At 42.2% G+C, this 22,009-nt stretch overlaps 2 protein-coding genes, 1 long non-coding RNA gene and 1 other non-coding gene across 5 annotated transcripts; 2 read left to right on the forward strand and 2 right to left on the reverse strand.

Annotated features, from left to right (window-relative positions):
- Positions 1-1,030: 1,030 nt before the first annotated feature.
- On the reverse strand, positions 1,031-7,457 carry setd6 (SET domain containing 6, protein lysine methyltransferase). Its single transcript, XM_004069804.5, has 9 exons — positions 7,328-7,457; positions 6,935-7,009; positions 4,205-4,349; positions 3,994-4,135; positions 3,712-3,906; positions 3,515-3,644; positions 3,257-3,437; positions 1,940-2,076; positions 1,031-1,431 (listed from the first exon to the last, which is right to left on the reverse strand). Exons 1-9 carry the CDS (start codon positions 7,352-7,354, stop codon positions 1,111-1,113), a joined length of 1,353 nt encoding a protein of 450 aa, XP_004069852.1. The 5' UTR covers positions 7,355-7,457; the 3' UTR covers positions 1,031-1,110.
- A 431-nt stretch (positions 7,458-7,888) lies between these two features.
- trnap-ugg (transfer RNA proline (anticodon UGG)) lies at positions 7,889-7,960 on the forward strand. Its single transcript has one exon. It is a non-coding gene; the product is annotated as a tRNA-Pro (tRNA).
- A 2,377-nt stretch (positions 7,961-10,337) lies between these two features.
- Positions 10,338-14,117, reverse strand: LOC144992489 (uncharacterized). 2 transcript variants are annotated; one of them, XR_013656470.1, is made up of 6 exons: positions 13,941-14,117; positions 12,562-12,653; positions 12,104-12,215; positions 11,901-11,995; positions 11,732-11,831; positions 10,338-10,774 (listed from the first exon to the last, which is right to left on the reverse strand). It is a non-coding gene; the product is annotated as an uncharacterized LOC144992489 (long non-coding RNA). The 2 variants fall into 2 exon arrangements; XR_013656469.1 differs by having other exon boundaries at positions 11,732-11,995; positions 13,941-14,115.
- Positions 14,118-14,764: 647 nt separating this feature from the next.
- On the forward strand, positions 14,765-21,320 carry bbs2 (Bardet-Biedl syndrome 2). Its single transcript, XM_011476428.4, has 17 exons — positions 14,765-15,489; positions 15,950-16,177; positions 16,255-16,380; positions 16,498-16,560; positions 16,755-16,832; positions 16,948-17,052; positions 17,157-17,243; positions 17,914-18,049; positions 18,151-18,290; positions 18,476-18,605; positions 18,712-18,883; positions 18,960-19,089; positions 19,170-19,289; positions 19,497-19,634; positions 19,809-19,921; positions 19,993-20,141; positions 21,001-21,320. Exons 1-17 carry the CDS (start codon positions 15,373-15,375, stop codon positions 21,105-21,107), a joined length of 2,139 nt encoding a protein of 712 aa, XP_011474730.1. The 5' UTR covers positions 14,765-15,372; the 3' UTR covers positions 21,108-21,320.
- The last annotated feature ends 689 nt before the right edge of the window (positions 21,321-22,009 follow it).

Raw genomic sequence — 22,009 nt, forward strand, 5'->3', positions numbered from 1 at the left:
GCAGTCCTGGACTGCAAGAACCAGATTGATTTTAAAAATGTGGAAGTTTTCAATTTGTATTTGGTGATGTTTTCTTACTGCGCCGAAAATGTCACTCCCGCCAAAAACTCACCAAAATTTGCCCGCAAATGAATTTTAGGGATCGTTGACAGATTTCTTATGGGACGGGAAAAAAAAGTTCAAAATCCACTTATAGAACCGGGGATATCCAAAGGAAGTTTTTAAATTATGGGATGTCCACAAGGTCTATGGCTTGGTGGCTGTTTTTTGGCAAGGTGATGGTTTTCCCACAACATGAGAAGAGAACGTCAGTTGGGGTGATCTTCACAAAATTTCATGCGCCACGACCTTACGACTACAACCACTGAAGTTTTGTTGACCTTTGACCTCAGGAAGTATCTTGACTTTACAAAATAAATCACCTTTTAGTACCAGCTACAAGTTTTAACCCTCCTAGGCATTTCGATCTATTGCCTCTCGGCTCCCCAAGCATCACTGGATGGCTACTTGGTGAAAAAAAGCTGGAAATGGAAGTTGAAGAATTTGAACAGCGTTAATGTGGCAAGTTAGCAAAAAGTGACGTTTCCCTGTTGCTTGAACATTTTTTTACTGGAATGTTGAAAAGATTTAACAAATTAATCGTTGGCTCAAGCTGAACATAACCATATGACATGAACATATTAGAAATGGGGGCGTGGTTGTGAGAAAACCTCTGAAACCTCTTAGTTTTGACGATTCTTCTAAAATTTACAGACCTGTTTTTCCGCTCCGTGCGACTCAAAAATAAATGGTTGCCATAGAGACTGAACTAAAAGAAAGGCCGCCGTTTTTTTTTCATGAATTCTGCAGCTCCAGGCTGTCAGAAGCAGACAGGGAGGTGGCATGGGGCGCCTGTTACCTCTACCACGCTGCACCCAGCTGTACATTGAATGCAGAAGTGTTTCAGGGGTGACTTCAGTTTCAAAAACGACAGCAGCCTCCTCCACGTTGAAATTCTAACAACCATTAAATTCTCTCAGAACAATCCCAGTTTTATGAATCATGTTTTTATTGACGTAGAAATGTGTCACTCGTCTGTCTGCCGCCCCAGAATGCCAAAGGAAAAGGCGGTCATGATCCTGTGAGCTCCATAAGTCTGCACAGAATCCTCCTCTGTCCAAAGCGGACCTGCAGCGCCCTCTGCTGCCTGCTGCTCAGCCCTTTCAGGGCTGCATCGTCCTTTATCAGCGCCCAGTCGCGGTCCTCGCCGCCCCCGTAGGACTGAAGCGTCAGCCGGGCAGCCTCGTGAATCAGTCGCTTCCACGACGGCTTCAATCCAGGAAGGCCGTCGTTGGAGAAGGCCTGAGAAATCTGCTCCTCGTCCTCGTCGTCTTCCTCCCAGCCTTCGTTGTCTTTGAAATCCGAAAACTCTTCCTCAGACATACAGAAAACCTGCAAAAAAGACTGCTGATGACTACAAAGTCCCGGCAAATACATCTTATGGAAATGTTTCAACCCCCTCAGAGGGGTTTGGTGTTCCACCAGGCTCTCCACCGGAGCCCCTTCACAAAGCTACGTATTTTACAATTCTTATTCTAAAAACTGCTTTGTGTACTTTACTGCATCTAAAATTAAACAACTGCAGGTCCTCTTTATGATTGTCAAATACATTTACTTCAATCACAAAGACAATATGTTTTAAGCAGAGCTTTTATCAGACCTCACACCTCCTCAGTAACTTAATGCAAATGTTAATGCTAGCTGAGTTTTTTATTTACTCGTCACTTTTTCGTAAATTTGGTTCTATTTCCCCACACTACAAGTCTTTCCAACTGCCGTTGAAATCTGTTTTCTTTTACCCACAATTCCAGGGGGCTAATGAGGATGAAAACAAATCTAGATCCCTCAAACACAACACAAAATGATTGTGTGTGTGTGTGTGTGTGTACATGTGCGTTACCTTGAGAGCGGTGTGCAGCTCTGAGTCTGTCAGACAGCCATGTTCACTGAAGATGAAGGCTTCTCTGTCCTGCGTCATCCCAGACAGCGTTTCCCATCGCACCTCCACCATCGCCCGCTCTGAGTCGAACAGCGCCTCTGTGGGTGGAGGGGGGGTGTGATGTTAAATCCTATAGAAAAATGTCTGAACAGAAGACGTGACTGTTATTTCCATTACGCATTAGTTGTGCAAATTGGATTTGTGATAATAAGTTCCCTTAATGGAAACCAATTTCGGAAGAAAAAAACACGCATTTATTGAAAAACATTTTATGAGCTCAGAGGAGGTGGTTTATTTGGGGCGTATCAAAATAGACATATTCAGCAAAACTGCAATGGAAACACTTTTTTCAAGTTAAACACACTTCTAGGTAGGAACTGGCTTTCCTGCGCCCTGCCCAGTCGGCGCCACTAGAAGTTCCACAGCGTCACACAGCTAATTAAAAACTGTGTCATGCAGAATTGTTGGATCCAAAGCACTTCTGTCAAATCACCAACCGAGACTTCCCAGAATTGCTTCGTCCGTATCATTAGGAAGCTACTTTGGAAAAAAATGTTGGTTTCGAAGTTTGTAGGTTTTAATCTTAAACTTGCAAAAGTATTGTTTCCCTGTTGCTCGTGTATTTTTTACCAGACATTGTGAAAATGTAATACACGAATCCATGGCAGAACGAAATAATGACATTATAACGGTATTAGGAATGTGGGCGTGTTTAGCACAAAACCTCCGTTGCCAAAGAATTTTTTTTGCAGATTCTTATAAAAATTACGTAGACCTGTTCGTCATCTCCAGGCAATACTTTTATTACCTCTTCAATTGCTTTAATTATACAGATCTATTTTTAATTTATATTTTTTTTTCATTTATGTTTTTCTTTTGCTGTAAATTTAGATCAAACATTTGTAACATGTCTTTAGAATTGCAGAATGTCAAAGCAGGTGTTCAATATCTATCTCAGATGCAGAAATTGCCATATTTTTTTCTGTGATTTTTCACTTTACATTGAAAACATCTGATCTGGAGATCAAGGTTTATTAATAACAAGTTTAAAACGAATCAAAGCATATGGAGGGATGTGAATTTGGGTTTTAAAGTCTTTTCTTTCTTGAACTGTGTTTGTATGTCGTAAGAGTTCATTTTTTTCTGAAGAAGACGCCGACACACTGCCTGTTTGAAGTTTTTGTTGCTGCTGATGATTATCAGATAGACGTCGTTGCTGTGGGTGTTAAAACTCTGGTGGAAATGGATTTTATTTGAAAAGGGGGTGTTGGTCGTCACCTTGCATGGCAGCTTTGTGCAGGTTGGCGGCGGGAATGTCGGCGGTCTCGTTGCTGTTGTTGGGGTACGGCTCGGTGAAGCCGTACATGTGTAGAAGCTGCCAGTTAGCCATCTGCCCATACGTGTTAAACACCTCCTCCCCGGCGTGGATGCGACGCACACTCACCATCTTCAGGCTGTCCTGACAGTGAAACACCCACAGCTTGTCTTTAAAGCACAGAAAACTCTTCCGACTCAGGAAATGCTGCAGCGACTCACTGCTGAGAACTCCAGGTTGGCGTTGTGATCGGACACATGGTTGAGCATGTCTGCCATGGGAACCATCATGGGCGGGTTGGGGGGTTTCTCCTCCTCATCGTCATCCTCATCCTCCTGCGGCTCTTGGAAGCTGTTGGAGAACAGTGAAGGGTGAATGGAGGGCTGGGCTTGGTGAACCTGTGAACACGCCTGCTAACCTGTAGGCCATGACGAAGGCCACCAGCTCTGTGTACAACTCCAAGGTGTGTGTCTTTGGGTTCCACAGATCAGGGTGTCTGGTCATGAAGGGCAGAACAACATCTTCGTATTCCCGCTGGATGTTGGATAAGTCCTTATCCACGGCCTCTGGCACGCCGGTTCCCCTTAGCAGCCGGTCCCGCTCCTCCTTAGACCTGAAGGAGGGGGGGGGGGGGCATTTGGTTACAAAGACCTGAAACTGGGATCAGACCTGACCCGCAACATGGACGTGGAAAACAAACCAGAACATGGGATGATCCAGCCTCCGCAAGTCAGGCCACAGAGACAGGTAAGGCTTCCAGTCAGACTGAGGGGACGTGTACTCATACAGCAGAGCCAGCAGCAGAGGGACCCAGCAGGAGGAGCTCTGCAGAGACGCAGCCTCTGAAGCAACAAGACGGAGTCACAACCAGGAAGGACCATCTCGGTCAGGCAGCTTTAGCATCTGCTCACCTTTTTGCAACAAGGCAGACACGGCTGTAGTTCTCTGGTGGAGGAGAGCGGACCTAGGGATTGTAAATAAAACCTCGCCTTCTTCGATGTCCGCTTTAGCAAGCATCCCATAATCTGCTACTGTTCCTTCTTGACAAACGCACACCTGAAAACCACAGAAGAATATCAAGAGGTGGTCTCAACCTGTAATTCTGCACAGCAGCAACACTAAAAGTCCCACTACGATCATCTGTTTATTTGATATCTTAATTATTTATTTTCTCTTTTTACTAGTTTTATATACATATGTAAATACATTTATTTATTTGTATTTATTTATTTTTAATTTTTTTTAGTCACACTTACCATTTTATATGCCTATTAAGGTTTATGTAATTATTTGTTTTTTGTTTATGTTTTATATATATTTTAATTTTATTCCTTTTACATTTTATTACACTCCAGTGTTTTCCTCTGAAGGATCCTCCACATCGGTGACTGACCCTTCTCAGTGAACGGGGTCGCTGCAATGGGATCTCCCGGGTCTGACTCTTTTTGATCTGATCTGGGGGGTTCTGTGGTAGTGTTCTCTGTGCACTTGAGTGGGGGGGTCACTGATGTGGACATGTCCCCAAAACATCGTTTCCCCACTTCAGGACAAAGCCAGGTCTCTACATTCCATCATTTTATTACTTTTTTATCATGGTGTGCGTATGTGTGCCTGTGTGTGTGTGTGTTTGGGGGGGGGGGGGGGGGTTGTCGGCACTGTTTGTCTTGTCATCTTGTTTTTAAATTTTATTGTATTTTATGCACAGCACTTTGAGTGACATATGTTGTTGTAAAAGTGCTATATAAATACAGATTGATTTAATTGGATCTATTTTCAAAGTGTTCCCAGGGGTCTTTTAATCACGATTTTACCGTTTTTAGCTCAAATAAAAAAAACGTGTCAGTTTCTAGGACATTGTCTCCACAGAGCGACAGTTAATCGGAAATTCACCTTTGAGTTGAGGGGGGGGGGACCGTCAGTACAGAGTGAGCCTGCCTTCATTTTCCATCAACTCTTTATTTACACTCTCTCCCACTAGTTTACAGCCCCTCACAGCCTCAGCCTAACTTTACCTGTGCAACAAAAATGGCGCGCAATATTGGAACCATCCTGACGTACAGTTTTGAGCCAGATACTAGCTCAGACGAGGAAAACATGGATTTAGTCGTCTGCAGGTGGATGCATCAGAATAGAGCAGAGCAGGGAGCTTATGGCTCGCAGATTGTAGTTTGTCACAACGTCACAACTACAAGCTGTTTACGACGCTGAAGTTAGCTTCCGATTCACAGCTTCCGATTCGCGAAGGCACTAAAGAAACATTCCGCTGCATTTTTCGCACTAAGACCACCCTAAAACCGGGTCCTGTTCAAAAACCGCAGGACCTGGACTGCTTAAACCTGACTTAAATTATGCGTTAGATGGTAGAGAACACATTAAATACAGTTTCTGATTTGTGAAAACTTCCTCTGATTTGTGAAAATGTTAAATAGGCTGATTTTTAATCGCATTTTACACACTAAGTCCACTTCAGACCAGGTCCTGTGCAAAAACCGCAGGACCTAGACTGCTCAAACCTGAGTTAAATTATGCGTTAGATGGTAGAGAACACATTAAATACAGTTTCTGATTTGTGAAAACTTCCTCTGATTTGTGAAAATGTGAAATAGGTTGATTTTTTTATCGCATTTTACGCACTGAGTCCACTTCAGACCGGATCCTGTTCAAAAACCGTTGTGTGAAATAGTATCATTTCATCGAATTTTATGCAATTTAAGGATAATGGGGACAAGGGAAGGACAACTTTAAGGTAAACACCATAACAGGAACTTTAAAGTAAATCAGAAAACAAACCAAGAAATATTGAACAAAAAAACAAAACTTAAGTCAGGGGTACATGCTAACCATGACCATATATTTGTCCAATCTGACATCTGTTTCCCAGTTTCTTTTGTATGTTGAGATTTTGATGTCGCCTCGTCTAGCCTTCTTGGATTCCTGTAGTGCATCGTAAAAGTGCCAGCTTTTGTCTGGGCAGAAGTCTGTGGATTGCAACAAAGTGATTTTGGTCACCCAGGTGATATGTTAGGGCCACCGGCTCGTACCTGTGTGAACAAATACAATAGTACAATGCAGTATAAAAAATAAAAGTGTTAAGGAATAAAAAAATACATTTCCATCCAAATTTCATGAACAGGACCTGGTCTGAGAAAAAGCGATAAAAATCAACTTATTTCACAAATCAGAGGAAGTTTTCACAAATCAGAAACTGTGTTTAATGTGTTCTTTAGTATCTAATGCATAATTTAATCCAGGTTTGAGCAGTCCAGCTCCAGCGGTTTTTGAACAGGACCCGGTTTTAGGTGATCTTAATGCGAAAAATGCAGCGGAATGTTCCTTTAGTGCCTTTGCAAATCGGAAGCTGTGAATCGGAAGCCAACTTCAGCGTCGTAAGCTGTTTCAAATGTTTGTTTGTTTTTCTCTGCTCTTGATTCACAGCAGCTTGTATACAGAAATACACAGAAACACAGCTTTCAGCATCATTACTATCATAAAGTGCCGCATTATCCTGTTTTGTGTTGATTGATGCCTGGGTTGGTCCATATCATTATCCCTCCACCACCATGCCAACCAAACCAGTGAACTCTGATTATGTACTTACATACATGGTATATTGTGCCCACTTCTGTGAAAAACAATCCTACCTTTTCGCTCAGGTGCAAACTAACTTTGTCACACCATTGAAGAAAGTCGTGAAGGAGATCTGCACCTTCATCTACCTGTAGAGAACAGTCACGTGAGCAAACATCTGATAAACTGGGCTGAATGGAAGTTTTCAATAAACTCGTTGACCCGGATCTGCAGCTGCAGGGTTCAGAGAAAGTAACACACGTGTAACGGTGAATGTAAACGGTCCTATATAGCCTATAGGGGGCATTGGCCCGTATTAATACACCTAAACGAAAGAATCGTATCGCAGATTAATTAATTTCCGCCTCGTGTTGCTCGTTTCTACAGTTTTAGCTATACCACCAACACACGTCTAGATCGTAAATCAGTGACGTATTTAATGTTTCTCGAAGAGGATAAACTGGCACCTTTTGTCGTTTTGCAGCAGTCGCCATTTCTCGACCTTCGCCGAACTTTGCTACAGCTAACAAGATGTTGGGTAAAGATTGAAGTGCGCCCTTGCTCAGTGTGTTATGGCATTTTAAAATTTTACTATGTGTTCATACATTGTGTTTTACGGTAATGTGAAGACGGCTACGTGAATGTCGTGGAGTAGTTTTTCCTCAACACTGACTTGCAGGCCTCTACATCTAGTGTAAAATAAACGGATGCTATTTTAATGATGAGTTTATGATTAAAATTTAGTCATACTCTTAAGTTGTCTCTATTGTTGTTGGCCCGAATTTACAAACTGAGAATACAAAAGTCTGAATTATATCATTGTGTAAACTAAAGCTGCTTTAAAAAACGTAGGCTCGCGTTATGTTGTTGTAAGCTATGTTTTACCAGCTATATATTGTGCTGGTAGACCATAGGCATAGACTAACTAAAATGCAATTTGAAGGAGATCTCAAATCCACCCAGTCAACATTGTATTGCAGTGAATACACAGTCTATTCTTATACGTACACTCTCACTGTCATGAATGTGGCTCGTTGGTCTAGGGGTATGATTCTCGCTTTGGGTGCGAGAGGTCCCGGGTTCAAATCCCGGACGAGCCCAGCCTTTTGTTTATTAAATTGTTGTTGTTAGTTTTTGGGTAACCGCACGGATGTTTTTCTTTCTTTATTTCATAGTAGCATAAAAATAATCAGTATTGTTGTTTGCTATTAAAATATGCAAATTAGCATAACACAACCTACAATGAAGCCCTATCCCATATATGATAACAATAAGCATAATTTGCATGTACTTTTTCTAAGTTGTACCAACAGACTTTTGTATTCTGTGTATTTAACTATTTTTAACAACAGAAATGCGAAAATGGGAACACATAATTATATTTCCTTAACTTTGTCACCAGAGTGTGCTGTTTTGCCAACATCACACTTCATTTTTAGGATGCCACACAACCTCTTTACACAATCCAAAAGAGTTAGAAGCTTGTTGAACCTCTGGAGTATGTCTTATTTAGGAGGTTACTCCCAGGTTTAGGACAGGGTTTCTTTGGTGACAATGTTTGGCCTCATCCGTGGATGTCAGTGTCAGCTAGACTCAAACACAAACCATGATAGCAGACACACATACACGGACCAAAAATATAAATGCAACGCTTTTGTTATTGTTCTTGTTATTGCTTTTGTTTGTAACTTCGCACAGCCATTGAAGAAGAGTGGACCAACATTCTACAGGCCATAGTAGACACCCTGATCAACTCTATGCGAAGGAGATGTGGCACACTTCAAGAGGCAAATGGTGGTCACACCAGATACTGACTGGTTGTCTGAGTCTCCTGACCCCCTCAATAAAACAAAACTGAAGATTTCAGAGTGGCCTTTTCTTGTGGCCAGTCTAAGGCACACCTGTGCAATAATCATGCTGTCTTATCAGCATCTTGATATGGCACACCTGGGAGGTGGGATGGATTGTCTTGGCAAAGGAGGAGTGCTCACTATCAAAGATTTGTGAACAATATTTCAGAGAACTGGTTATTTTGTGTATGTGGAAAATGTTTCACATCTTTGAGTTCATACCGTAAAAAATGGGAGCAATAACAAAAGTGTTGCGTTTATATTTTTGGTCAGTGTATTAAGGTTCAATGCTACACGATATAGCCAAATATTACAAGGGTCAGGGGGACCCATTTAATATTGGGAAAGAAAGAAATATTCTCATTTATTCAAGTTATCAGTGGCATTCTTGTGCATGCCTGTCTCATCTGTGTCCAGTGAGGTGTCTATTTCAAAGCAGGAGGAATATGGAGTTATTTCAGTCTCAATAATCAGAAATGCACACAACCGGTTTTACAAATACACACGCTCCGATTCACAAATGTCATTTTATGCAAACGTGAAAAATAAATTCGGAAATACACACCCTGTGTTTCACAAACACACACATTGTGTTTCACAAATGCACACTAAATGTTTTACAAATGCACAATAAGTGTTTCTCACAAATGTGCACACTGTTTTTCACAAAAACATTTTAGAAATTCACAATAAATGTATCAGAAATGCAGACTAAGTGCTTCACAAACGTGATTTTTAGGTACACATGTGATGTGAACTCACAGATCATTCGAATTGCAGACTGTGCATTCAAAATCCCGTTCTCGTTTGTGAATCTCCCCGTGTGTGTGAGAGATTTTTCTACGGTGAATATTGAGACTCATCTGACGGAGCGGGTCGACTAATCTCACCATTGGCTAGTGAATCTGTCAATCAAACTCGTCGGCAAAGCAGGCGGGTTCGCTTTTAGCCAATCGTATGGCCCCTTACACTTTCTCTACGCTTTCTGCGGGTGGCAAAAGCCCCGCCCATGTTTGATTCTGTACCAGTCGGTCGTTAGCGTGTTAGCTTTAGCATGGCTTGTCGGTTTATTTGCCTTCGGTTGTCAAAATTTACTGGCTTGTGCAACTTTTCAGTGGACCTGGTAGCAAGGCAACATTGGTTGAATGCAGTTGACATATAATCCATCGAACTCTGTACTGGTCATGAGATTTAAAATGAATGTTTCACTCGGGATTGTTTGTACGTTATCCTTCTCTTAGCTTTCATGCTAGCGTCATTTCAACACTCAGACACGGTCCCCTTCGGTCTTGATCATATGAAGGTGGAGGAGAAAAACCTGCAACTTCCACAGGTTTTGTGGAGAAACTGGCATCACTTTGCTCCGTACCACGCAGTGGGACTACATTACCTCAAGTTCATCTCACTGTCAATCACAGATACCCAATACACCTCCCCTGCTCCCCAAGTCACTCTGCTGGACCTTAATTTTATTTTTTTAATAACTCAAATGTCATAGATTTTATATTGTAACCATATACATATACACCTCTTGGCCAGGTCACCCTTAAAAAAAGTTTCCTCATCTCTCTGGGTTTTATAACTGGTTAAATACTACACAACAAAAGATGGTCATAGAACAACAAAGTGCAAACATTCACCCTTTATTGCAGAGTAAAATTCAGTGAAAACATGGACAGATTAAAACATCAAAATTTAAGCAAATGTGGGATCTCTACTGATTTGAATTTTATTTAAACTGGAACTAATTTTCATAACATCCTTACATACAATGAAGTCCCTTGAACAATACAGCAGTATTTATTTGAACTCTGTCTTCCTCCCCTCAGTCTCTCTTCTTCTGTATGTAATTATGTCGCCTAAATTAAGTTCTAAACAAACGGGACAGTAAAGATGTAGGTCCACTCCCAAACGGTCTGAATTACACAATGGGTTGATGTCGTCTTGCAGTTCCAACATTTGTGGACCCAAAAGGGGACTGTCCCATACCAGGACATTGATCCCAGGATGAGGTTCAGCCATGGATCCACTCTCTTCCCATTCATTCTCTGGAAGCAGCATACCCTGACAAAAAAAAAAAGATACTGTTTATGAACAGCACTGTTTTTTTTTATGTTTTAGATTATGTATGAACAGAGACCCACTAATAATGACTTATATTGTTTCTAGCAGACCTCATATCTCCATAACTGTTTATAATTTGCAAATAAGTGACTCTTAACAAAGTAGTGAGATTAGTACAGCTGATGGCTCATAATGCCATGCATTGTGATGCATTTTGAACTTGCAGATGTGCTATTCTTCCTACTTGATTTAAAAACCAAACAATTTAGGGAAATAGTTTGCACCACACAACAATAATACTTTTCATTCATTTTTGATGAAAATTCCTTGTAGTCATTGTGATTTCATTATACTGTTCTTGATACTTTCCACTTTAGTCGAACTGCACACAAATCAGTTGTCCAGTACAGTGAGATTAAATAAAGCAGTGTTTTTCAACCAGTGTGTGTGCCGCGGCACACTAGTGTGCCGTGGGAGATGGTCAAGTGCGCCGTGGGGAATTGCCCTACTTCACTGATCTAAAAACATTTCCCATCTCCAGGAAATCAGCTCTTTGTTAATCCAAACAGGCACTGATAAAAACACTGAGTAGTTAGGAATATAAAAGATCTTAAAATGACTTTTTCTTTGTGTTTATTTAATTCTATAAAATACATTTTGATAAGGTTGACAGTGCCGCGATTTAGCTGCAGCTATAACTGTGTAAGGAAAAGTCGCGCCCCTTTAACTGTCTCCGCCAATCATTATTGAAGGCTTGATCACATGTCATCAGTCTGACCAATCAGAAGTGGTTAAAGTTTTCCCTTCCTTGTTCTTAATTCTGCTGATAAAGTCGCTCAGTTATAACAAAAATACCAGCTAAAGCTCGTCTTTAGCGGTGTAACTTTCCACAGAGTCCAGTGTCAGACCGTGGAACAAGTGAACAAAGGTTGAAAAACACTAAAATAAAGCACTTACCCGGGGATCAGAAACAGGGTTCTGGGTCAAGCCCAACTGCCACAGCTGATTTGGTGTCATGCTTTGCTCCGTCCTGATTGGATGGCTGTCCCACGCGTCACTAAAGACATCCAAACTGGCCTGAATGCGTGGTAGAAAAATATAGTGGCAGCAGAATACGTGATGTTACCGATATTGAGCAAGTCTTGGTCCTCAGGAGAGTGCAGGATGTTGTAATATAAACCAGTAACAGTCATGAAGACATCACACCAGAGGAGCTCAATCCTGTATTTGGAAAAAAGCAAAAAGAAATATTATATTGTCAGATTTATTTTTAATACATCATTCACTTTTATGTTTATATTAATGCGTCTAAAACTAGGTTCAACTCACCGTTGATTGTGTGTACACTTTTGCTGCAATGAAACTGTTTGTGTCAGTTCTACGTACTGTGAGCATCAACTCAGCTATGCCCACATTTTGTCCTCCGTGATCTCCTCTCACCCTGACAATAACATGAAAATCATGTCTCAAACACATAATTACAAATGCATCGCCAATACGGTACACATCAATTTAAAATGTAATGTTCTTATGTATGTTGCCAATAAGTAGAATTTCTAGGTTAGACAAATTGCAGGAGTGGGTTACATGTATCACTGGGGAAAAAATTGAGGTGAGAGAGACTGTTGAGGGGGGGGTAAAATGTTATCCATGAGGGGAAAGAGTTTTAGAGTTGCCTTTGTTTTCAGAGGAGTCTAAAAAAAGTTATTTTATTTTTGTACAAATAACCAAGTGCTTATACTGCCTGATATGTGAATAAAATATTTCTTTATGAATAACATGAATACCTCAGAGGTAAGCCATAAACGTTCACAGCGTCACTGAAGAAGGCCAAGTGGGTGTCTGCACAGTTGTTCTCTGCTATCTTCAGGTACAAGATCTATGGAATACAAGTACAAATACTTTCAACTGGCAGATATTTACAGGGGCAAAAATGCTAAATTCCCAATTGATAGGTAAAACAGTAATACAATAGGATGATAAAATATGAAATAGAATAGAATAGAAAGGTATTTAGGATGTCACACTTCAGCAATTCCTAAAGAATAAATAAAAACACGACAAACATGGATTAGATCATTTAGCTGTCTGAGATTAAATTACATAATTTTCAAATATTAGAAAGGGGAATTTTTTAAAACACTCTTGCTATGATAACTTGAGCTTGTAGTAAAGAACAGCTTTAAAAAAAATCAGAGACAAGACACTGATCACAGGAAGCCTGTGTGTAATACTTACAGTAACTTCTACTCTAATCACTGTTGATAGCTGATTTCTCCCATCCACCCTTTCTGTGACTACTTATCGACTACAAAACAGACTAAAAACATAATGTTTGGGATTCTTGTCATTTCGTCATTGGAAGTAAAGATACGGGGAATTTAGTGGCTGTCACTCTGACACAATCTCACAGGGCTTTTCAGCACAATACGGGTTCTAACGTTAGAAACTTAATGAGGCTTCTTTCATTCAACAGTGGATTCACGTCTGTTATATTTACAAAATACAGTTTTCATGAATGTCATATGAATTAACTTTGTTGCACAATCCACCCCGTCTTAAAGTCTGGGTTGTGAAAAGACTGTGTCTAACTTTAACCCGGATCGCGTTTACACAAAGGCAGCACATTGAACAACTAGCTAGCTAGCTAGTTAGCATAGCATCAGTGTTTAAACAAATCCCCGTCTCCAAATCAATACTTTTTATTAAACTTTCTGTGCTGCTGTAAATCCGGCATGTTTTCCCCTTAGTTCCTTATGAATCATGTTAAGAACCTACAGATTGGCTGTATATCTAGCTTGAACCGACGCGCTAGCTTAAACTTCCCTCACACTCACAGGGCAGACAGACACAATTTGAGTCAAAAGCCGGCTAGTTTCGAGGCCCCTGGTTGGTTGTAGTTACTCGTGTTGTGTGAAGAGCTGGTATGCCAAGTATAAAACTTGACAAAACCATCATAAGTCCTCCCCCGCTTTCATAAAAAATATGACCGCACAGGCTAAGCTAAGCTAATTTGCGGTGGGGGTACTCTGCAAACGACTCGGCTGCAGTGTTCATAAAGCATTCACACATGTCACTTGGCCAAGGAGAACGCTTCAACTTAGTATTCAATAACATTACAGGACGTACAACGAGGGAATAATAATCAAATAAGTGCATTACTTACGGGCTGAGACTGATCCCTTTCAGAAGAACTCTCCGCCATGTTTGCCGCCCGCGTCCTCCCAACTGCTGTGTTGAACAGCTCCCTCCCTCGTCAGTTGAGAGTGAAGAGTGTAAGGGGCCATTCGATTGGCTAAAAGCGAACCCGCCTGCTTTGCCAATGAGTTTGATTGACAGATTCACTAGCCAATGGTGAGATTAGTCGACCCGCTCCGTCAGATGAGTCTCAATATTCACCGTAGAAAAATCTCTCACACACACGGGGAGATTCACAAACGAGAACGGGATTTTGAATGCACAGTCTGCAGTTCGAATGATCTGTGAGTTCACATCACATGTGTACCTAAAAATCACGTTTGTGAAGCACTTAGTCTGCATTTCTGATACATTTATTGTGAATTTCTGAAATGTTTTTGTGAAAAACAGTGTGCACATTTGTGAGAAACACTTATTGTGCATTTGTAAAACATTTAGTGTGCATTTGTGAAACACAATGTGTGTGTTTGTGAAACACAGGGTGTGTATTTCCGAATTTATTTTTCACGTTTGCATAAAATGACATTTGTGAATCGGAGCGTGTGTATTTGTAAAACCGGTTGTGTGCATTTCTGATTATTGAGACTGAAATAACTCCATAGAGGAACGTTGTCAAAAAAAAATAATAAATCGCCTAACACCAGCCACAGTGGAGAAACTCTAACATCAAAAATGTTCATTGAAGATAAAAGTTTGTTAAATACCACATGTAACGTATAATTTTTAATCTGAGTGTATCCAATTTTGTATTATTTTATCAAAACAAAAAGGAAATCTCAAGCTTTTATTCTGAAAGATTAAACAGGAAGTCGTAACTTGTCTTTGTTAAATGTCGGGCGTAGCTAGTTGGTCAGGCGGTTAATTTCAAGAAAATTTCACTGTTTTCTGCTGTCGGAGCTGCAATAACATTAATTGCTCAAATTAGTACTATTTTTAAAAATCGGTCAACTCCCTTTTGTAAGTCTGTACTGGTTATTTCCAACGAAACATAAACAATTAGCGCTAATATTCGCTAATCGTGCTAGTTAAGTTAGGGTAAAACAGCGATAACCTTAATCATTTGAGATCTTACTGTTTATGTTAGCGCTAAACGGTTTCCAGGATGTATTATAGTTACATTTATACTTTCTTGTGGAACAGGTAGCGTTGACTGACAGGAAATCTCGAAGATATTAGCTAAACCAGCAGCTTTCGCGCCCTCCCTCTGGTGGTTGCCTGGCAACAGTGGCCAGGCTAAAGCCTGTAATTACATTAGTGTAGCAGAATCTGCCGGTTTCCACGGAAGATATCCGGTTCTGCTCGTTTTCCTTTGGGTTGGGAGAGCAGGGCACCGTGGGTTTGTACGTTTTGTTGGTTTGTTTGTTTTTGTTTTGTTTTGTGCCGATAACGCGGAAGGAACCATGATGGTCCCGATTTTCACCCTGAAACTAAACCACAAGATTAACCCCCGCATGGTGACCATTGGCAAGTTCGATGGAGTGCACCCCTGCCTCACTGCAGCCACGCAGGCTGGGAAGGTGAGGAGCCCCGTGCATTTCTTCACGTGTTATGGTCTTCTCCTCTTTTATTTTTTTAATTAATCACCTCTTTTAGAACAAGGCTAACTCTTTTATTTTCTAATTTTTATGTTTAACAACAAATCTGCTGTGGTCTTTACTTTGTTTCTGTTTCTTTGTTTGTTTGTTGATATGTTGATATGATTTGGACTTCAGGGCCACCGTAGATAGTGCATGGTTAATGGAATTATGTCAAGAAATAAAAGTTAGGACGGATAAACCTTCTAACATCCTGGGGGATCTGTTTTGTATGTTACTGTTCTGTTTTGTACATAAAAGTGTTAAATATTAATATTTTATGGAGGGTCACAGTCGATCAAATAAATAGGGAATATAAGCCCTCTGCTCATCAAAAAAGAGCCTCTTTTCTGTGTTTCATAGACCCAATGACCTTTCTTTCTTTTTCTTCCCTCCATGTAAGGTTTTCATCCACAACCCTCATGTTCGGGGTCAGAAACCTGCAGCTCACCGACTGACCCAAAGCACCCTGGACTCCGACATCTCTCTCCTTAACATCAACCAGGCAGTGACTTGTTTGGCTGCCGGGAAGCTGGGTCCAGACACGGTTGGGGACACTCTGTTCGTGGGGTCTCAGACCAACTTGTTGGCCTATGATGTTCACGATAACGCAGACATCTTTTACAGGGAGGTGAGTGGAAGCAAGAGGTGGGAGGGAAGGCATGTGAGCCACAAAGTTCAATTCAGTTTTGGTCTCCATGTGTTTAGGTGACGGATGGGGCCAACGCCATCGTTTTGGGGAAACTCGGCAACATCCGTTCTCCGCTGGCGATCATTGGTGGGAACTGTGCCTTACAGGGTTTTGACCACGACGGCAATGACCAATTTTGGACAGTAAGATACGATTAAGGAGATGTCATCTAAAAGGAGGATGCTGTTGTTTGACCTTTTGTAAACACTGACTTCATTTTCATGACCATAGTTTGCTGTCGTGTGTTTGCTTCTTTTCAGGTGACGGGGGATAACGTCAGGTCTCTGGTGCTCTGTGACTTCACTGGAGATGGGAAGAATGAGGTTTGTCCTGCATTCTGCTCTTCTACACAAAGTGCTTCACAATGTTAAAATAAGATAAAACCAGAGAAATAATAGTGCACGATGCTTAAAACATACTCAGACATTTAAGTAAAACACTAGTTTCAAAAAAATACATCAATAAAATAAAATAAACTTTGACTTAAAATCTCATGATGGTCTGTTGATGCTGGCAGCTTCTGGTGGGATCTGAGGACTTTGACATCAGAGTGTTCAAAGAGGATGAGCTCGTGTCAGAGATGACTGAGAACGAGGTGAGCTTCTGCAGGACTGTGACCCCTCTGTCTTTGAAAGGTTTTAGTTTGCAATCAGCGGAGAGAAAAATAACGTTGGTCATTGAAAAGGTTCTTTTTCATTTCTGTCTCTCAGACGGTGACGTCTCTGTGTCACATGCACGGCAGCAGGTTTGGTTACGCTCTGGCTAACGGCACAGTTGGCGTGTACGACCGCACCGCTCGCTACTGGAGGATCAAGGTCAAAACCCGTCTCTGACTCTAAAAACATGACAACTTGTTTTAAGTCAATTACTAAGTTATTAAGTACCTTTCTGTTGTTCTGATTTCCATATTTCACTACAGTCAAAGAACCACGCGATGAGCATCCACGCCTTCGACTTGAATGGAGACGGAGTTGTGGAGCTCATCACCGGCTGGTCCAACGGAAAGGTGCGGTCAGGTTTTTAAAAGTAATTAGCTTTAAAAATCCCACTCTGATCATCTTTTGATCTATTTTCATAGTGTTCCCAGTGGTCTTTTATTTCCATTAATTCTCTTTCATATAGTTTCTGCAAAGTGGCAGTAGTTCTTTAGAAATTAGCCTCTGAGTTGTGGGCGGACCATTGCCGCGGAGCTACCCTGACCCGCCTTCCCCTCCCCACTACTAAAATCTCTATTTGCGTGCTCTCCCACTAGCTTACAGTCCCTCACACGCACAAGCACACTTCATGATATAGGATGGAGCGGAGCAGGGAGCTTGTGCCCCGCCCAGTGTCACAAATACGATCTTTTTGAAAGAACAATTTTTTTGTCTGCTCCTAATTTACTACAATTTGAGTAAAGAAATACTCAGAAATACGATTTAGAGCTTAATTTTCTTTATTGATGTCCTCCATCATCAGAAAACAGAACATGTTAAAAACACCAAAAACAACATTTTTCATCAGAGTGGGTCTCTAAAGTCGCTTGATTTTCTGATGGAATTACTAAATGACTCTGTAATTGAGATTTCAGACAGAGGAATGTGGTCAGAAGTGAGCCGGAAGTGCTCAGCATCGCAGCTGAAGTCTCAAACTGGGAACATGACATTTGCTTTGATTTGATCAAATGTTTGTTTCAGGTCGATGCTCGAAGCGACCGCACAGGTGAGGTGATCTTCAAGGACAACTTCTCGTCTGCCGTGGCGGGCGTGGTGGAGGGAGACTACAGGCTTGACGGGCAGAAGGAACTCATCTGCGCCTCCACAGATGGAGAAGGTGAGCGCTTGAACGCCCCGTTTCATTGGTGCATTTTTAACAGACCGCATGCAGATTTTCTGGACTCCTCTGTGTGTCTGTGTGTGTGTGTGCTATTGTAGTTCGTGGTTACCTGCCAGCCAGTAAAGACCAGAAGGGGAGTCTCATGGACTCCAGCTCTGAGCAGGAACTCATTCGAGAGCTTAGCCAGCGCAAACAGAACCTCCTGCTGGAACTGCGTAACTACGAGGAGAACGCCAAGGTGCCCATCGCAGACGGATGATGTTTTGTTGGAAAAAACATTTTCAGTCCTGATTTCCCACCAGAGCAAAGACTTGTCCTTCTCTGTGACTCATGGTGGGAAACCAGGAGTTAGTTATTAGTAACGAGACAGGAAGCAGTCTGGGCTCCAGTCTGCCTCATGTTTTATCTACTTTCTTTGCTCAGGGGGTGTCGCAGACCAACAGCGAGGTGGGGGTCATTCCAGCCAACACTCAGCTGCAGACAGCTCTGTCAGTGAAGCCTGCGACTGAGGTTCAGAGGGCCCACGTGGAGCTCAGCATCTCCACTCCCAACGGTACGATTCTGAAAGCCCAAATCTTGGATTCAAAGCAGGTCAGACTCTTACTGTTGATACCCCCCACCCACACACACACACACACAAACACACACACACTTTCCAGAAACCATCATCCGTGCCGTCCTCATCTTCGCTGAGGGAATATTTGAAGGTGAGAGTCACGTGGTCCATCCCAGCGCTCAGAACCTCTCTGGGTGTGTCCGTGTCCCCATCGTTCCCCCAAAAGACATTCCAGTGGATCTGCACATCAAAGCCTTCGTGGGAGGAAAGTGCAGGTCTGACGAGTGTGAAGTGACAGCTTTCATCTCACACTTCCCGCTCCTCACTCACGCCCCCCCACCTTTACCGCAGCACCCAGTTCCACGTGTTTGAAATCACTCGCCAGCTGCCGCGCTTCTCCATGTACCAGATCTTGGCGGACCCGTCCGCCGCGCCGCCAGGGGGCAGGGTCTCCTTCAGCGTCAACGAGCGGCCCCAGAGGGTGGGCACTCGCCACCGTGCACACTTTCCTGCACAGGCTTGTGTGTGTGCTCGTGTTGACGTCCTCCCATCTGTCTGAAGGTGGTTATGTGGCTGAACCAGAACTTCCTGCTGCCAGAAGGAGTCGAGACCCCAAATGTCACCTTTGCTTCCCTCAGAGGCAGAGGACTGTTGTCTTTCAACATGGCCAGCAATGGACAGGTGCGCACAAACAACACAACACACCTGTGGGAAGTCACAGTGAGGATCACAAAATATGTATTTTTACAAAGTAATTCCTTCTTCCTTTGAAGGACAGGAGCAGCAGAGCGTATTCAGGAATCTGCTCACATTGAAGCGTCTTCTTATCAAGTTTTCTGTCAGATTCTGCAGTGATCTATGTCGGGAATCCTTTGTGTTCTCAACCAGATCACCCTGAGAACAGATGACATCGACCTGGCAGGAGATGTGGTCCAGTCTCTCGCCTCCTTCCTGGCCATGGAGGATCTTTCTGCTGAAGCAGACTTTCCCACATACTTCGAGGAGCTTCGCACGACTCTTACTGAGGTTCTGATGCTGCCGTGCAGATCTGTTTGTCATTATTCATCTCTCTTGATGTTTGATCCATTCTTATAGAATCTTTTTTTTAATTTAATTTGTGCTTCATATCCGAAAAGCGTTTAGTTGCATGTTTTTCTAAATCAGCTGTCTCTGCTTCAGTTGCAATCCTTTGCGTTGCAGGTTGACGAGTTTCACGCCGTCCATCAGAAATTAACGGCAGACATGGCCGAACACTCCAACTACATCAGGAGCGTGCTGGTGCAAGCAGAGGACGCTCGCCTGATGGGCGACATGTGAGGAGTGACAGCAGCTAGAATCTAGAGTTAGAACAGCGTTTTCATTAGAGCCCTTTGCTCTTCTGCAGGACGGCCATGAAGAAGCGTCACAGGCAGCTGTACGACCTGAACAGAGACCTCATCAACGAATACAAGATCCGATCCAACAACCACAATGCACTGGTAGCCTGTCTAAAGTCTGTGAACCAGGCCATTCAGCGGGCGGGGAGACTCAGAGGTGGGTCGCTTCTGTTTTTTCCTGCAGAGTGGTGCTGCTGATCCCAGGTCTCTGTTTCAGCCCTTATGTCTGTGTTTAAACCAGTAATCATAACATTGCAAGCATCCTTTGGATGAAAGAATTGGCTTCATCAATTCCCACAGTTTACTCAGATAAAATGAAGCTTTTAGCATATCAGTATCAGCTTTTGATGGGTCATGCTGGAAAGCAGCGGTTCTAAGAATCTCTTTCTGGTAGGGAGTCAAAACAGTCGACTCTCAAATGATCAAAGCCCCTTCTTTACTTTTTTTTTTTTCTTGCAGCGTGTTCTCTGGCTGCTCGTTCACACCAAACGTGATTCGCGTCAAAATGTTTGGTACAGACGAGATCTTTGGTCCTGTGGCGCAATTTGAGCGCCAGGCGTGGTGCGTCTGTCCTGCAGCAGCACAATTTGAAAGTTCAAGCATCTGCAGGGTTGCTGGAGCCCGTCCCGGCTACAGTCTGGAGCGAGCGCCCACCACGGCGGACTGGCTGTCAGACTGAGAGCCGATGCAAGAGGCTGCATGCTCGGCCCTCCTAAACTTTATGATTTATTCCTTATTTTCATCGAGACGATAATAAAAAAGATTCTCTTAGGCAAATTTACAATGAACTCCTGCCCCTCTGCAGAAACTATGTTATAAAAACGACGTGTTTTTTGATTTTGCCAAAAAAAAAAAAAATGTCTTTATCACAATTAAATAACCACTGGGAACACTTTAAAATGCACCAAAAGATGTCCATTATAGCTTAATATTACAATAACAAAGACAGAAAAACCTTGTCTGCTCTGTTTCTGTGCCTACCCCTGTATTTCATTTGTGGGTGTGTTTCACTTTAGTGGGTAAACCCAAGAACCACGTCATCTCTGCCTGTCGAGACGCCATCAAGAGCAACAACGTCAACGCGCTCTTCAGGATCATGAGAGGGGGCACGGCATCGTCCTGACAGTGACACAAGACGTGAGAACTGTGGAGGAGCCCTGCGCGTTTCCTCACATTTGGCTGCACATCTTTGACTTTTTGACGGTTCAGATGTGGTGAAGTATCTCGGTAGAGGACTCAGATCTCAGTTTTTATTTGTAGAATAAACTCAGAGGCAGTGAAGGTGATTACATGTTTGTGGAAGTACTGTTACTATTAAAAAAAAAGAAAACTGGAAGTTTTCATCTCTGCTCCTTGACCTCATTATGTTGTCCGCCCCCCTCCAGGCACAACTGTTCTGCCCGAGCTTTTGGATATCAGCGTGGGGACATTTTTCTCTGCTTGTCATTTTGAACAGATGTTGGGACTGAATCTTATTACTCCACAACTAGGCCTGCACAATAAATCACAAATTCAAGCTGTGTAATTCGCTAATCGCAAAAGTCGGCCAAAATTGCAATAAATGGTTACCTTAAATGTATTAAGAAATTCTTATGGCAACTTGACGTGTTTAACGATTCAAATAACCCTTTCTGCATTTGACCAATCAGATGGAGCCTTTTATATCATTGACCAATCAGATGGAGCCCTCTTATGTTAGACGCTCGCCTCCGACATAGACGAGGGTGATTTGGAATGTAATTTAAGTTATGTTGACTCTTATTTAAATTAAACTGTTGCAGTGAAATTGAAATGATGTATTTAGTTGTTTTGCTATTTGTTCATGTATCACAGGTTATACCACCACAGCAATATTGATCACTAATGACACAAATCGCGAGTTTTCCTCATATCGTGCAGCCCTATCCCTAACCCAACTTTTCTCAATGTATTTATACTCAAAGTGCATCATAGACAAACTTATTCCATTGGACATTTGTTTTAAAACATCTGGAAGTAGGTTCTTCCAACAACTGCATTTTCTGC

Source organism: Oryzias latipes, chromosome 6 (assembly GCF_053564925.1).
Source record: "Oryzias latipes strain Hd-rR chromosome 6, Olatipes_Hd-rR_3.1".
Taxonomy (NCBI): Eukaryota; Metazoa; Chordata; class Actinopteri; order Beloniformes; family Adrianichthyidae; genus Oryzias; species Oryzias latipes.